The sequence below is a fragment of the Pezoporus occidentalis genome, unplaced genomic scaffold, assembly GCF_034315485.1.
Source record: "Pezoporus occidentalis ecotype Australia unplaced genomic scaffold, CSIRO_AGI_Poc_V1 ctg313, whole genome shotgun sequence".
Lineage (NCBI taxonomy): Eukaryota > Metazoa > Chordata > Aves > Psittaciformes > Psittacidae > Pezoporus > Pezoporus occidentalis.
In genome coordinates, this window is record NW_026915084.1 from 66,609 (window position 1) to 82,204 (window position 15,596).

At 62.5% G+C, this 15,596-nt stretch overlaps 1 protein-coding gene across 1 annotated transcript; it reads left to right on the top strand.

Annotated features, from left to right (window-relative positions):
* Window positions 1-1,208: 1,208 nt before the first annotated feature.
* Window positions 1,209-6,069, top strand: PSMF1 (proteasome inhibitor subunit 1). Its single transcript, XM_062628311.1, has 7 exons — window positions 1,209-1,413; window positions 2,009-2,161; window positions 2,484-2,566; window positions 2,835-3,014; window positions 3,734-3,787; window positions 5,561-5,719; window positions 5,837-6,069. Exons 1-7 carry the CDS (start codon window positions 1,285-1,287, stop codon window positions 5,886-5,888), a joined length of 810 nt encoding a protein of 269 aa, XP_062484295.1. The 5' UTR covers window positions 1,209-1,284; the 3' UTR covers window positions 5,889-6,069.
* Window positions 6,070-15,596: the final 9,527 nt, after the last annotated feature.

Here is a 15,596-nt window from a genome sequence, read left to right on the forward strand (position 1 = left end):
TCCCATCGCGCATCCCCGTCCGACGCCTCCCGTGCTGAAATCCCGGCCTTGGGAAAGCCAGCGGCACCCGGCGTGCTGCTCCCTGCCTGCTGCTCCCTGCCTCCTGATCCCTGCCTCCTGATCCCTGCCTGCTCATCCCTGCCTGCTCATCCCTGCCTCCTCATCCCTGCCTCCTGATCCGGGACTGCTCATCCCTGCTTGCTCATCCCTGCCTCCTGCTCCCTGCCTGCTCATCCCTGCCTCCTGATCCCTGCCTGCTGCTCCCTGCCTGCTCACCCCTGCCTCCTGATCCCGGACTGCTCATCCCCCCCTGCTCATCCCTGCCTGCTCATCCCTGCCTGCTCATCCCTGCCTCCTGATCCCGGACTGCTCATCCCTGCCTGCTGCTTCCTGCCACCTGATCCCTTCCTGCTCATCCCTGCCTCCTGATCCCTACCTCCTGCTCCCTGCCTGCTCATCCCTGCCTCCTGATCCCTTCCTGCTCATCCCTGCTTCCTGATCCCGGACCGCTGATCCCTGCCTGCTCATCCCTGCTGATCCCTGCCTCCTGATCCCTTCCTGCTCATCCCTGCCTCCTGATCCCTTCCTGCTCATCCTCCCCTGCTCATCCCTGCCTGCTGCTCCCTGCCTCCTGATCCCTGCCTGCTGCTCCCTGCCTGCACATCCCTTCCTGCTCATCCCTGCCTGCTGCTCCCTGCCTGGCTCACTCCGGGTCCCAGCCGCGGCCACCTTCCGTGCTGCCATGGGGCTCTGCCAGGCTGCGGTTCAGCACCACCGGCTGCTCGAGGGGGGAAACGGGAAGCGCGGCCGTGCGAGTTCATTAATTAACACGTAATGAAGTCAAGACGAGCATCCCCGAGGAGCCGCGTGGGGAAAGCGGCAGACGAGGACGGCGTTACCCAGCCCCAGCGTCCCGCCAGGCCTCCCAGCCTCCGGTGCAGGGAAATGAGCCCCCTTTCAGTGCAATTGAACACGATTTAGGGGTCACAACGCTGCAGCGCAGGGAAAGCAGCGGAAGGAAGGAAACGAACGCATCGCTGGGTGCTTTAGTCCTCATGGTCGCGGGGGGCAGGCTCGCTATGGCCGCACACGCGTTTATAACCTCCAACACGTTTATAGCTGCGGGGCGAGAGCCGGGGCAGGAGGCTGAGAGCCCGAGCTCCACCGGGGCAGCCCCGCTCGGCCCCGGGCCTTGCGCAGCGGACGGGGGCCCTCTAGTGAGGCCCGGCCCGGCTCCGCCCCGGCCCGCCCCGCTCGCTGCTCCCGCCCGGGCCCGGCGCGGCCATGGCGGGGCTGGAGTTGCTCTACGCCTCGGCCAGAGCCGCCATCTCCAGCCCGCAGGACGCGCTGCTCTGCGGCGTCCATTGGGAGCTGGTCCGGCACGGCTACCGCTGCCTCGGCGCCGGCGACCAGGTAGGGCCGCCCTCCGCTGGGTAGGCCGCGGATGATCCCCGGCCTTTCCTAACGCTGTTCGCCGGCGCCGCGCGGCCGAGCCCGGCGGCCGCTGCCCGGGGTGGGGGGGGGCGGGCGTGCGGTGCCGCGGGTGCCGGGAGTACCCGGGCCCCGTGCGGGGTCTGAGGGGCTTCAGTGCTGCTGGGGGCTGAGGGGGTCCCGGTGCTGGAGGTCCTGGACGTGATGGGGTCAGGGTGGTGCTGGGGGGGAGCCCCATAACCAAAAGGGGGTTCAGTGCAGAGCTGGGGAGGGAATGTGGTACCCGGTGGGGTCCCAGTGCTGGGGGAGGGTGTGGTGGTGTCCACCTGCAGTGTGGTGCAGGGTCCTTGTTGCCTTTTCCTGCCCAGCAAAGGTTGGTTCTGTTGCAGCACAAGGAGGCTGGCAGGAAGGCAGGGCCAGCCCATAGGAAATAAAGGCCTGTTCCTGCTGTTAAAACCTGGTGGGCTCTGAACGATCCCCTCCTGGATCTCTCTGTGCAGCCAAACCAGACCCCCCCTGCCCTGCCCTGTGCTGGGCGCATGGGCAGGGTCCCAGCAGCTCCTCTGTTCTATTGCAGCCAGGTCCTGATGAAAGGAAGTCGGAGCTGTTGCCCGCTGGCTGGGAAGCCAACAAGGAGCTGTATACCCTGCGCTACAAGTCCACGGACGATGCCCGTGAGCTGCTGCTGAAAGCCATCATGGTGGAGGACAGCATGATCCTCAACGCCATGGTGAGCGCCCGCGCCGGGCCCTGCGGGTTCGGGCTCCTTGGGGAGCAGCGGCTGCAAACAACAGCAGGGTCTGTTCCCGTCATTGTTATTTGCTGTCCCTTGCAGTGGTGTTTGTCCCCTGGGAGGGAGCAGACGCACAGGGTGTTAGGGCTTGATGGTGCAGCTGCGGATGTGGCGCAGTGTGATGCTGGTCAGGCACATCAGGGCAGTGATGCGGTTTGCCTTGCCCAGGAGCTGCTCCTTTTCTGCCCCTTTCCCAGCCCAGGACTCATTCCCAGCTCTGCCAAGCTGCTTACTCTGTGCTTTCCCTGTCTTTTGCCAGGACAAAGGTTCTCAGAAGGTGGCAGATGTGACCTTGGCAGTGGCCGACTACATCGACCCAGAGCACCTGGAGGATTTCCACAGGTAGTCTCCCTTCCCTGGTATTCTCTGCAGGAGAAAAGTCCCACAGCGTGGGGAGGGGGGGCAGAGGTAGGGTTAGGAGGAGCCTGGAGGGCTTTTCTCCCCAGTACAAACCCAGGGGCAGGCCGGCCAGCCCTGCAGTGCAGCCAGAGCTCCCTCACTGCCTCCCTCTGTGCTGCTGGTAGGGACAGTGGGACCATGGACCAGCCCAGCCCAGCCCAGCTCTTTCGTTTCCGGAGCACTACCAGCCTGTCCTGCCTCCTCCCTGCAGGGTGTACAGGAACACGGAGGAGCTGAGGACAAGGATTGCTTCGGGCATCATCGCTCCCCTCGGGGCCCCCACAGAAAAGGCCAAGAAGGAGCCTGAGAAGAAGGATCCTGACTCACCCCGGGGTTACGACCCCCTCAGGATCCCTCCCCATCGCCCAGCAGGAATGAGAGCCCCGACCCGGTGAGTGAGGCTGCTGATGGTCCTGTGTTAGGTGGGACATGGTCCTGGCACAGCTCTGCAGGCCGCCCCTCCGCTCCCTGTTCTGCACATGTGGGGTGAGGAGCATCCAGCTGGTTTCAGCCTCGTTGGCTGAATGCTCTCCCCGCAAGTTGTAGTGAAGTCACAGACACTGGGGTGGCTCTGCCATCTCCTGGGGACCATCCATGGCTTCTTCCTTGCGTGTCACCTCCTGCTGCTTTAACCCCAGTGCTGTGTGCTGGTTCTCAGGGTGCTGGATGCGGCTTGGGGGGAGGCCTGGGCAGACAGGCTGGAGCTGGGTACAGCTCTGAAACCACAGGATTGGCACACACAGGATTGGCAAGGCGAGGTGACAGCTGGCTGCAGGCTCACTGCCCCGCTGGCCTCGCGCTCCTGGAAGCAGGACTGGCATTGTGCTTCCAGATGGGATGAGCTGGAGAGCCTGACCTCAGCGCAGCCCAGCCCGGGGAGCCCCTGGCGTGGAAATTCCCAGTGTCCACAGACAGCTGCAGCCTGGAGAAGTGGGAACAGCAGGGCCCCTTCAGCTCAAGCTTCCCACAAGCCTGCCACGCACACCCAGCTGCACCCTGGAGCAGGGAATGCTGTGTCCAGGGCATGGGGTGGCTCCCAGCGCCTGCTCACGCAGGGTCTTGCTGGTTCCAGTCCCTCCACTGAAGGTCTTGTTGTGTTCTGTGTTGCAGGCCTTCCCCCTTGAGCCCCTTTGCTGTTGGTGGGGAAGATCTGGACCCTTTAGGGTGAGTATGGTTGGGTGAGGTTGTGCTTTGGGTGCCTGGGGAGCTCTGCCCTTGGGGTTTGGAGCCCTCTGGCACAGCTGAAGTCCGCCTGGCTCAGGCATCTGGTGAATTGTCTCTTCAGTGCAGATGGTGATGGGGCAGTTGCTGAGTACAAATTGCAAGGGACCAATTGACGGTTGCTAAAGCTCAATATGGTTCTAATATCGTAATAAGATCCCATCCCTTGCATGCATGATAGGTTGCAGTCTGTGTCTGTTTAATAATCAGCTTGTATTCATTTAACACGTAGTAATTCCTCCAGTAAATCAAAGCTGAATGCATCATTAAGGGAATGTAAGCCCCTAATTTAAAATGGTACCAGCTGCTGTGTCTACAGCCCAGCAGCCTGGAGAAGGGGAGGCTTAAAGCTGAGCCCACAGGTCCTGATTGTGAGCCTCCTGGCTCTCTGAGGCACTGCACTTCACAGACACATCCCTCAGTCTCTGGTTTGCTCAGGCAAGGAGAGCCTCTCATCTTCCATTCCAGTTAAAAGCACAGAAGCCAGACAAAAAGACAGCCCTTGGAGTTGCTGCAGTGTGTCCCATGGCCCAAGGGTGTCCTTGGAACCCCTCTCCTGTGGGAATGGCATTTTTCCCCTCTTGCAAGACTTGGTTTTCCATGGGTTTGGCTGGGAAGAGCCAGCTGAAAACATCCTGCCTGGAAGGAGAGGCCTGGAGCCTGGGTGGCTGCAGGGGAACCTGAGAGCACGGGGAGGGGGGGTCGGGGGGTGGTTCCCTGCTTCTCTCGCTGCCTCCAGCCCCTCCTCAGAAGTTTTGGTGTAAATAGAAGCAGATTTGGGCACTGGCACCTGCCAGCGCCGCGCTGGAGACCCAGACTGCAGGCAGAGGCTGGTGGGGCTGGGCTGGCCCGGGGGTGCTCTGGGCAGCCAGCCTGGCCTAATGGAACTCATTAGCACCATTGTTAATGACTTGTATGATGGCAGCGGCGTCCAGAGGCTCCAGCTGAGCTTGCACAAAGCCAGCCGTGAGGAATGGCACTCCCAGCATGGGGCAGCTCCGAGCAGACACCGTGGGCAGCAAATGACTTCCAGGCAGCGCTTTGGAGGAGCCCTGGCTCTTGCGACACCGAACAGGGCAGGATGCGCTGCTCCCCCTGGAGAGCAGAGCGGGCACGGGCACATGGGCCAGCAGCAAGGCCAGCAGGGCCGGCACTTCCCATAGGGAACGGTCAGCAGCTCCCCGGGACTCTCCAGCCGTTGCTGATGCCCCAGATGGTTCCTTGCAGGAACTGGGGGGGAAGAGGGAAGCTACCTCACTGCTTCTCTGAGTGTTTTGGCATTGGCTGTGAGGGCTGTTGTTGGCATCTGGGCTTTGGGGTACTCCGGCACCATGGACCTGGGTGTTTGGTGGTACCTTGGCTTGGGTACACGCTCTGCAGACAGACTCCCAGCTTAGTGTGATGATGATGATGATGATTTGCATCCTGGCACTGTCCTAGTGTTGTGGCGTTGTGCAGGCGCATCTGCAAGGCTGTGATAACCCCGGGCAGGAGCAGGGTAGGATGTATTTAGGTCCATGCCTGTCACAGACAGCAGCCTCTGTGGCCCTTGTTGCAGTGGGTTAGGGCTGTTTTCCTTCCCACATGCCATGTGTCAGCTTAACCCCGTGTTGCTGTGCTCAGCATTCCTGCAGCAGAGCTTTGGCACAGGGACACGCTTTGCTCCTATCTCACCGGTGCCCATCTCATCTCTTTCTCTGCCTTTCCTCTCCCCAGACGTCAGAGTGGGGGAATGATCATGGATCCTCTCCGGTCTGGCTTCCCACAGCCCGGCATTGACCCATCGTCAGGCATCCCAGGCCGGCTCCCCCCAGGGGCAGTCCCACCCGGAGCCAGATTCGATCCCTTCGGCCCGTTAGGGGCTGGCAGATCCGGGTAGGTACTTGGCTATGCCTGGCATCCCCATCCTGCTCTCTGGGCTGCCCTGGAGCTCCTGGCTCATCCCTGGTGCTGTGGGACCAAGCTCTCACTCTGCTCTGCATTTCTTTCCAGACCAGATCCCGACCACCTTCCCCCTCCGGGCTATGATGACATGTTCATGTGAGGGGTCACCCCTTGGCTCCTCATGGCTGTGGCCAGAGCAGGCTCCTGGGAGGCCGGGGCACTTCCTCCAACTCGCTCCCCGTTTGGTGGATCTTCTCAGCAGCGTTTCCCTTCTCCCCATTTGGAGCTACATTCCCGTGTGTCAGAGCAGCCATAAAGGTTTCCCTGTGTGCAGAACAGAGGAGGAGGCAGTAGATCCATTGCTTTCCTTGCTCCTCGCAGGGTGCCCAGCTGATGCAGTGCTGCCAGCGCTGGGTGCAGCGCTTGAGAAGGGCCTGGGTGCTGTGGGGCTTCTGCTGCTGCTCCTCTGGGGGGGCACTGCTTTTGCTGCTGTGAGTCAGTGCTGAGGGGGGAGCTGCAGTGGCTTTGCTGAAGGTGGGTTCTCCATGCAGAGATGGTTTCTCTCTTGCTCATCCAAGTGAAAGGTAAGAAAGCCTGAGCCGTGGGGCTGAGATCAGCTTCCCTGTGGCCGTGCCCGCAGGTTTCAAAAGAACAAAGCCTTTAGTGTACATGAGAAGAGATATAAATAGAATTCCTGGCCCAGAATTGCTCCCTCTCCCCCTACAGCCATGTTTTCTATTCCTGGCATGCAGGTGAAGCCCCCACTGGGCACCACACAGGGCTGGGATAGGAGCAGGAGTGCTCGGTACCCACACAAGTGGCCAGACCCAGTGCTGGTTCTCTTGGTACAGCAGAGCTGAGCCCAGCATCGGGCTGGGTTCTTGCTGGCAACACACCCAGGGGCTCGCTCAGCTGCAGGATTTGCTTTGCAGAAGAGGTTTTAGAGACCATTTCCTCACCAGCAGTCCCATCGCGAGGGGCTGGTGCAGCTCTGCCTGGCTGAGCTCTGCCAGGCAGCTCGGGGAGAAGGGGTGAGCTCTGGGAGGCTCAGGCTCCTCCATGTGGAACCCTCCCCCAGGTCAGCTCAGTTTGGGGCTGCAGCCCTCGGGTTCATGCAGTTTCTTGTGTTTGATCTCTTGTAAGGATGCTCATGAGGCAGAAATAAAAAGCACCAATACACGTGTCAGCTTGTCCCAGTGCTGTGCCCAGCCTGGGCCTGCCCTCCCAGCAGGTTGGGAACCTGCTTTGTGCCTCCCCCTGAGCAGCAGAGCTTTGCCAGGGTGATGTGACCGTGTGAAGAACACAAACTGGAGCCCAGCCCAGCCCAGCCTTGGCTCTGCTGAGCTCCGTGTGGTACCTGCCTCTCTGGGGTGTTGGATGCTGTCACACGCTGTGCTCGCCCGTGCTGGCAGGGATAGAAGGGGAAGTGATCCCTTTGTTGGTCTCTTCTCTTCCCAAAGGCATTTTCCCTTTTACAACCCCTTTGCCTACAAATGCAGCTTCTAAAGCTGTTAATGGGCTGTGCAGCCCTGGGCTGGACACAGGTAGGAGCAGGGAGGATGGGCTGTAGAAATAAGGCACTGAGGGATGCTGGAGCATCCCTTGTGTCTACCTAGGGCTTGTGCATGGACCCCTGTTCACAGAAGCTGGTTTTGAGCCCAGTCCCGGCCCTGCTGCGCATCCTTGGGGTCTTCAGTGCCCAGCTCAACCCACAGATGGGCAGCAGGCAATGCCCATGACCAGAGCTTGGGTGGGAATGGAAGAGAGACCCAGTGCTCGCTGAGGGCATCGCTCCTGCACATCCCCTCTGGCGCGTGGGGCAGCCTGACCCATCCAATGCTTTGCCCACCCCCAGCCTCGTTCAGAGAGGCTTGGGGCGAGGAAACAGCTTTGGCCTTATCAGGGGGCTCCTCTCAGCAGGAGGCGGCTGCTCTCTGCCTGCATTCATCATGTTCTGCCACCTCTGAGGCGGCAGCGGCTCTGATGGGGCCAATTAGAGCAGGCAGAGCGGGGAGCGGCTGCACGGGGCTGATAAACAGCCCTTTGTCTGCAGCCTCGGCCCCAGCGGGGCCCTGATGTGCAGCTGCGGGGCCAGGTGGGGAAGGAGAGGGGCTTCGAGGGGCTAAGTGCCTGGCATTGAGCTGAGCTTGGCATTGAGCTGTGCCCGCTGCCAGTGCCTGAGCCTCAGGGCTCCCAGTGCTGCTGCATCCGCTCTCAGGAGAGGATGGATGTAAGGAGGTGAGGATCCTGCTCTCTGGACCAGAGGGCAGTGGGAACAAGGCTGTCCCTGCAACTGGCTCAGCTCACACCAAAAGGCCACTGTGGAGCTGCCCAGAGCATGGCAGAGGTGGCTCTTAGGAGCCCTTGATCCCAAACTAATTCCTTGCTCCGTTGCAGGGCTGGACACAGACCTCATTCCCCTGCTGTAGGCTTGTACCGTGGTGGCTGCAAGGGCCCCATATCCTGGCAGCAGCAGGGACCCTGGCACGGCTGCTGCTAACCCAAGTGGCAGCGGCATTAGCATGCAGGGGAGCACATCCAGCAGCACACACCTCCAGTTATTACTATGGGGAGCACGAGGGGCTGTGTGTGTGCTCCTGGCACAGGCACAAGCCTCCCTCCTCCCGCAGCCCCGGAGAGACACTTCCAATGTCACGTTTGAAGAAAGACATTGGATTATTGGGAATGGCTTGGGATCCCCGGAGAGCCCTTCAGGCCATCTGCCAGCCCGGCCCGGCGCTCCCAACCGCAGAGCCCTGGAGCTGCTCATTGCCCACAGATGATGCTCCATCCCCGGGATCCTGTGTACCGGAACTGTGTGGATTGCACAGATGGAAAACAAAGCAGCTCCCATTGTGCGGGACTGGGGAAGGCGCTGGGATGTTCCCTCTTTGCTCACCAGGGCACAAGCAGAGATACCCCAAACCCCTGGAGCTGAGTGGGGGGACAAGGACATGCTGCGGCCACCCGCCTGCCCTTGTGCTGTACCCCATGGCTGGTGCAGTGGCATTGCCAGCCTGGTGCCTCTCACTGTGGCCATGCTGCCCATCCCCATGGTGTCAGGGTGACCTGTGCCTGCTCTTCCCCAGGGCCCTTCCTGCCTCCTCTGGCAAAACCAGCTTCTCCCAGAGGATCCCGAAGTGGCAAGTATGGATTTGAGGCACTCTCCCATCAGGGACACTTCTGGGGTACCTTGGAGCTGCCTCTGATGCACCCACCTTATTCCATGGGTGGGTGCAGCCCTGGATGCCCCCGCACTGAGAGGCTGGTGATCCTCATCCCACCCAGGCTGTGCAGCATCAACCTGCTTTTCCCAGCTGGATTTTTCCCACCATCCTGGAATATATTTGATTGCTTCCTAAATACCCCCCTGCACATGAACCATCACGGGGCAGTGCCTCAAGCTGACTACACTGCTCTTCCCCAGCCACAAAGGGCTGGCCAGGCCAGTGCAGGGAGGATGCACATCGCAGCATCCGTGTCCCACCACTGCAGCCACCCTCCCATTCATCCCGGGGGATCTCTGTGCAAAATCACGTCCCAGTTCTGGAGTCTTGATGGGGAACTTCTTTAATGGCACTCCTCGACACAGCTCATTCCCCTTAAACACATCTCCGTCAGCCCAGAGGCTTCCCCCAGTCCTGCAGCTCCTCGAGGGACAGCGCAGCGATGGCAGCTCCCTCCCGCAGCGTGTCCTGAGCTGCCTCCTGCTCTGATCCCTGGGAGCATCTCTTGTGCTCAGCAGCTGTAACCTCCGCCGAGGCTCAGCCTTGCTTCCTGCAGAGACCCTAACACCTTACATGAAGTGACAACATTGAGGGTTTCTCCATCTAACGGCTTTATTGTCTACTCCAGGCTCACAAGAGAGGTGCAGGAGGGAGTTCTGCCTTCCCAGGGCAGCCTCCTGCTGAACACAGGGCTCCCTGGGCAGACTCTGCACAAGAGCCTTCCTCCCCTTCCTCTCCTTCATCCCCTTCCTCACTCCTGTGTCCCCATGCCCCAGGATCACCCCTCAGTGACAACCACGATGGCCTTTGCTCCCCCTGCTCTGCTTGGGCTCTTTATTTGATGCTCCAGGCTCTGCTCAAGGGTCCATGGGGAAAGGGGAACACTGGAGCACAGCCACCCACATCTCACCCCATACGTGCCTTAATCCCAGGGAAAGGTGCCTGGGTGCCAGGGCTGCGGGCGTGAGGCTGAGACGGTTTTGCAGGACCCCCCAGTAAATGAGGAGCATGGATGGGTGATGTGGTGATGGGGAGAGGGACGTGGGGCCCTTCACTGCAACAGGAGGAATCAGATGTGAAAACATGGGGCAGAGAATGATCCCCCTGACGTAAACCTGGCCCAGACAATTGCACCGCACATAACAGCACCTTTCCCCTCGTGTTGGGCTGCTGGAGAGGTTTGTCTCCACCTGGAAACGTTTGAAGTGAGTAATTTATGGGCTGGATGAAACCCGCGGCTCAGGACAGACACCCCCTTTCGCGGGCCTGCATTTCCTATGGGATAATCATTTCCCTTTCACAGCATCCCGCTCGGGCTGATTTTGCTTTCCACAGAACATTGTGCTTTAATGATGCTTCATGTTTAATTCCCGAGATGCATTTTCCCCTTCAGGCTGCAGACAATGGCCCTTGTGATCAGCACAAAGGCTCCTGAATGGGAACAGAACCACCACATCGCTTCCAGGCAGTGGGAATTGTCCTCTCTCCCCCAGGCAGAGCACTGTGATTTTGAGGAGGCCGTCCTGGGGCTGCTGGTGGGAGTGGGATGCTGGGCACGGTGTGTCGGTGTGTCCTGGCCTTCATCCCACCCTCCGGAATGGGAGAGTGATGGGGTGCTGGTGGTCGCACTTGCTGCCTCCTCCTCTCCTGCCCAGCGCGGTGCAAGTGCCAAATCCACACCACAGAGTTCACAGGAAACTATTGCTAAAAAAGGTCACTGATGGCAGAAAATGGGAAGCTCCATCCCAGAGAGGAGCAGCCAGCGCTGCCCTGGATGCCGGGAAGGAGCCACCTGCGGCTCTGGCTTTGTGTCCAGCCCGTGACCAACCACGGCACTGAAATCCCACAGGTATCTCGCAGGTGCCGTTGTGCCGATGCTGGTGAGCAGGACCCCATCCAGGAAGGTGCTGGGGAGGCGAGTGGGGCGTCCAAAGGCCACATTGCCAGTGCTGGTGGTGGGGCCATGCACCCAAAACCGCATCGCTCCGATGCTGCCAAGGGGATCCCCGTCCAAGGAGGGTCCGGGAGGTGAGGAAGGCGGCCGGGTGCGGGTGAAGCCTCACCGGAGGGCATCGGTGTCGGGGAGCCCCGCTCCTGCCTGCGGCTGGGGGTCCCCGGGGTGCGCCGGGTGCTAAGAGCCCGGCCCCTCGGGGGGCTGCTGCGCGGGGCTGAGCTGTGTCTCCAGCAGCGCCCGCGTCCCCTCGGCCGACACCCGCCGCAGCCGCAGCCGCACGGAGCCGTAGGTGCCCCCGGTGCGACGGGCGGCCCGTGCGCGGCGGCGGGCGGCGGCGGCGGCCAGCAGCAGGGCTGCGAGCAGCAGCCCCCCCAGCGCCAGCAGCGCCAGCCCGGCCACGGTGCAGCGGTCGAGGCGGGCCCGCAGCCGCGCCGCCCGCTCCTCCAGCCGCTCCATCTGCCGCGCCGGTACCGCCGGGTCCGGCCGCGCCGCCCGCGGCACGGCCCCCGCCAGCACCACCAGCGCCGCGCCGCCCAGCGCGCAGCACAGAGCCAGCGCCAGCCCCGGGCCCGCCGGGGCCCCCCCCGCCGCCGCCGCCGCCGCCTCGCCCGGGCTCCGCAGCTCCGCCGCCCGCGGGGCCGCCATGGAGCCGCCGCCGGCCTGCGCGGGCTGAGGTGAGCGGCGGAGCCGCACCGCGATGCTCCTCGGAGCCGGATGCAAACCGACCCCCGGCCCGCGTTGTTCCCCCCCCGACCCGGAACCCCGCTCCCCCCCCTCCCGGAACCGGAGCCGGGACACCAGACCCGGCTGCCAACCCAGCCGCGGGTCCCCAAACGGCGCTGCCCACCGGATACGGGTCCCTGCTCGCCGCACCCGGGTCTCAGCGCCGCGCTGCTCCCCTTCCCTGGACCCGGCACCTGCCTCCCCGAACCGGATCGTCCCTCCCTCGGTCTCTCCCTCCCCGAACCGGGCTCCCACCGAGCAGCCCACCGCCCCGAACCGGGCACCCCGTGTCGGGCTCTCCCTCCTCGCCGGTTGCCCGGAGCGCTCCCAACCTCCCCTGTACCCGCACCCGCCGCTCCCCGCACCGAGCCCCGCTCCCGCTCCTCCGGTCCCGCCTGGCTCTGCCCTCCTCGCCGGTGCCCCCCCCCCGCCCCGTGCCGGGCTGCCTACCCCCGGTGCCGGCGCCGCCGGTGCCCCGAGCTGCCGGTCCCCAGGGCTCGCTCCGCCGCCGCCCGCACACGCACACACACACACACACACACACGTACAACGGGCTGCCCCGGGGGGCACTCACACACACACACACGCCCGCGGTACCGGCACCGGCTGTGCACACCCTGCCCGCGACAAAGGCACCCCCCGACAGCACCGGGACCCTCCGTGGGGTCCTCGGGGTGGGGGGGATGCGTGGGGAGGGCACGGATGGAGGGGATGGAGCAGCAAGGTGGGCTTTGCATAGGGGAGACCATGGGATGCTCCCAGTGGTGCTGGGTGGGCACTCCACGAGCAGCTGTCCCCATTGGGGACCAAGGGCAGAGCTGGGGACACTGGGATCGTGTCCTGAGGTCCCCCAGCCCTGAATGCAGCAGGGAGAGGTCCAGCCCAGCCAGGAGTCCCTGCAAGGAGCCAGCCTGCCCCAAATCCCTGGGGATCCAGGGCTTGACCTGGGCTTGGGCTGTGCATGAGACACTCCAGAGCAGCCCATGGAGGTGCTGGCTGCCCAGAGCCATCCCCACTGTCCCACCATAGTCCCACAGCACAGAGCCCCCATCACCCCACCTCTCACCAGCACTTATTCCATTTCTCACACAGCACCGGTGTTGGTACCCGCTGCTCCCAACCCACACCGGACCCAGCCCGAGCCCCACAGCCCCCGCTGGCAGCAGCACGTTCTGAGCTGGTTTGTTATCAGGACATGTGCTATTCCCACCTTTGGAGCGGTGCCTGCAGATGGTAGATGTAAACCCTGAGAGATTGCTGCTGAGAGCTGTCAGGAAGATTTGTCCATCACATTGACGGTCCCTTCAGCACATTCAGGAGCCTACAGCGCCTTCACAAGCTCACCCGCTATTACCCGGGGTGATGCTGGTGCTGGGTGATGAGCTCGGGGTGCAGGGGGGACCAACCCTCAATGCCTCCAGTCCCTGCACTGCAGCAGGGTAGGGGGCTGTGGGGTGGGCTGGGGTCTCCCATCACCTTGTGCCATGGCAGGGCAGGGATACACGGGATTTGGTTAGTTCTGATCTTGGCAGTGCAGGCTGTGTGTGCTGCTCCCATCCCCTCCCGCTGCCCTGGGTGGAAAGGCGGATGCTTCCCAGCACAGCATCCCTAGGGATGCATCCAGAAGTGGGCCGAGAAAAAAGCAGAATTAAAAATAACTGTGAGTGCATCCCGACACGTTAACCACATTCCGAGATGCTTTGGTGCCAGCCCACTCCGCGGGAAGGCAGGAGATGCTTGGAGACAAGTAGGTCACGGGACACAGATTGTCCCAAATCAGCAGGAAAAGATGGATCTAGAGCAGGCGGGCACATGTATGTGAACACACAGTGTGCCGGCACTGGGACTACCTATGGCATCACCAAAACCCCTGGAAACAAGAGGAACGTTGCTTAGGGGGCTGTTCCTGCATCCTGATCCCACTTGAGAGGATGCCTGCGATGGATGAAGTGAAGGGATGCATCCTACACATGTCGTTGCCTCTGGGTCCCACATGGGAGAGGGGTGATGACCTCCATCCCAAAGCTTTCCCCAGCCCATTCCTGATCCGGCTGGGGGCTGGCAAAGGCTGCTCCATCCCCAGGGCTCTGGCACGGAGGGAAGGAGAGATGGAGACAACCAAGATTTATGCTGCCAGTGCAGGAGCAAAGAGGAGGGAGAGAGCCAAGGTCAGAGACAGTGCTGCCAAAATTCACAATGAATCTGCAGGAGCCCTGGAGGGGAGAGACTGAGGGCTTGGAAAGACATGGGAACAGGACAGAGGGAGGGAGCCTGGGAAATGGAGCAGTGTGGGGCTGCTGTGCCATTGCTTGGCCAAAAGGATTAAATGGGGATGTGAGAGCCAGCAAATGGGAGCCTCCTACTATGTAAGGACAGTGGGAGCAGGAATGGAAGGGCTCTGGATGTGGCTCCATCCCTTCAGGCCCCTCCAGCGCACCCCTATGTAGCACAGCGCAGTTCTGGGGTGTACACGGCTGCTGGTGGTGGTGACCCCGATCAAGCCCCGCCATGGGGTGAGGTCTCATTCCTGCCTCCTCAGCACTCACAGCATCCCAAGCAGAGCGAACGCCCGCAGCCAGCACGGCTCAAGGTGACACAGAGGTCGGGAGCAAGCAGCGGGCAATGCGGGAGCCAGGACCGGAGGGGGCACGGGCAGGCAGTGAGGACCGGAGGGGGCACGGGAAGGCAGTGAGGACCGGAGGGGGCACGGGCAGGCAGTGAGGACCGGATGAGCCGGGCTCATTGTGACCTCCCCTCCTGGCACTGCTGGTCCCTGCTTGCCTCCTGCTGATCCCAGCTGCAGCTGCTCTGGGAGCAGGCTCAAATCTTCCCTGGTGCTAATTGGGATCTGGTTATCATCACCTAACACCAGCCCGCTGGGAGAACTCCAGTGCCTCTCGGTACAGCAGCAGTAGCTGCTGCTGCGCTGGGCTGTGGCTCGGGAGCACCGGGATCCTCACTGCTCTGCCTGAATGGAAAACAAAGCGCAGAGGGATGAGGAGCCGGTGATGCTCTGGCTGGTGCTACGTAAGTGTGCAGACAGGCTCAGCGGTGGCTATGGCCGATGCAGGCGGGTGGCCGCGCACCTTCACCCTCCTCCCTCTGCCCAGAATCGGGTCCGAAGCTCTTCTATTTCCTTTTTTTTCCTTCCGCAAGCGTGCCTGGAGCCTCTCGGGAGCTGCTCACCCGCACGGACGGAGTTGGCGTGGTGTTTCCCAAGGGAGCCTTTGAAAGCGCAAGGGGGAAAGAGGCTGGGAGGAGGAAAAAGAGGATGAAGAGGGTGAAAAAGAGGGAGTGGTGGTGGGGAAGGGAAAAGAGGAGGAGGGAAAGGGTGGAATTGAAGATGGAGGAGGGAAAGGAGGTGGAGGAGGCGATGCAGGTGCCGGTGCTAACTCAGGTGCCCTTCGTTCCCTTGGGAGCGCCGCCGGGGCCGGGGCCGGGGCTGTGACAAGGCGGGCGCCGTGGAGCGGCTCCGGGCGCACGGAGCGGGTCCCCGGGAGGGTCCCGTCCCCCGCCCCGCTCCCAGGGCGCGCTCCCGCCGCAGCGCGCGTTTTACCCCCCCCCCGCTGCCTGGTTTTGGCGAGAGCGCGCAGGAGCCCCTCAGGCCTGAGGAGGGGCGGACCCTGGGTCCCCACAGCGCCCATAAACCCACCCCAACCCCCCCCGGTACCCGTTGGGTCCCCTCAGCACCCATAAACCCACCCCAACTCCCCCCCGGCACCCGTTGGGTCCCCTCAGCACCCATAAACCCACCCCAACCCCCCTGGTACCCGTTGGGTCCCCTCAGCACCCATAAACCCACCCCAACCCCCCGGGCACCCGTTGGGTCCCCTCAGCACCCATAAACCCACCCCAACCCTTTGTGCCCGTTGGGTCCCCTCAGCACCCATAAACCCACCCCAACCCCGCCCCGGCACCCGTTGGGTCCCCTCAGCACCCATAAACCCACCCCAACCCCCCCGGT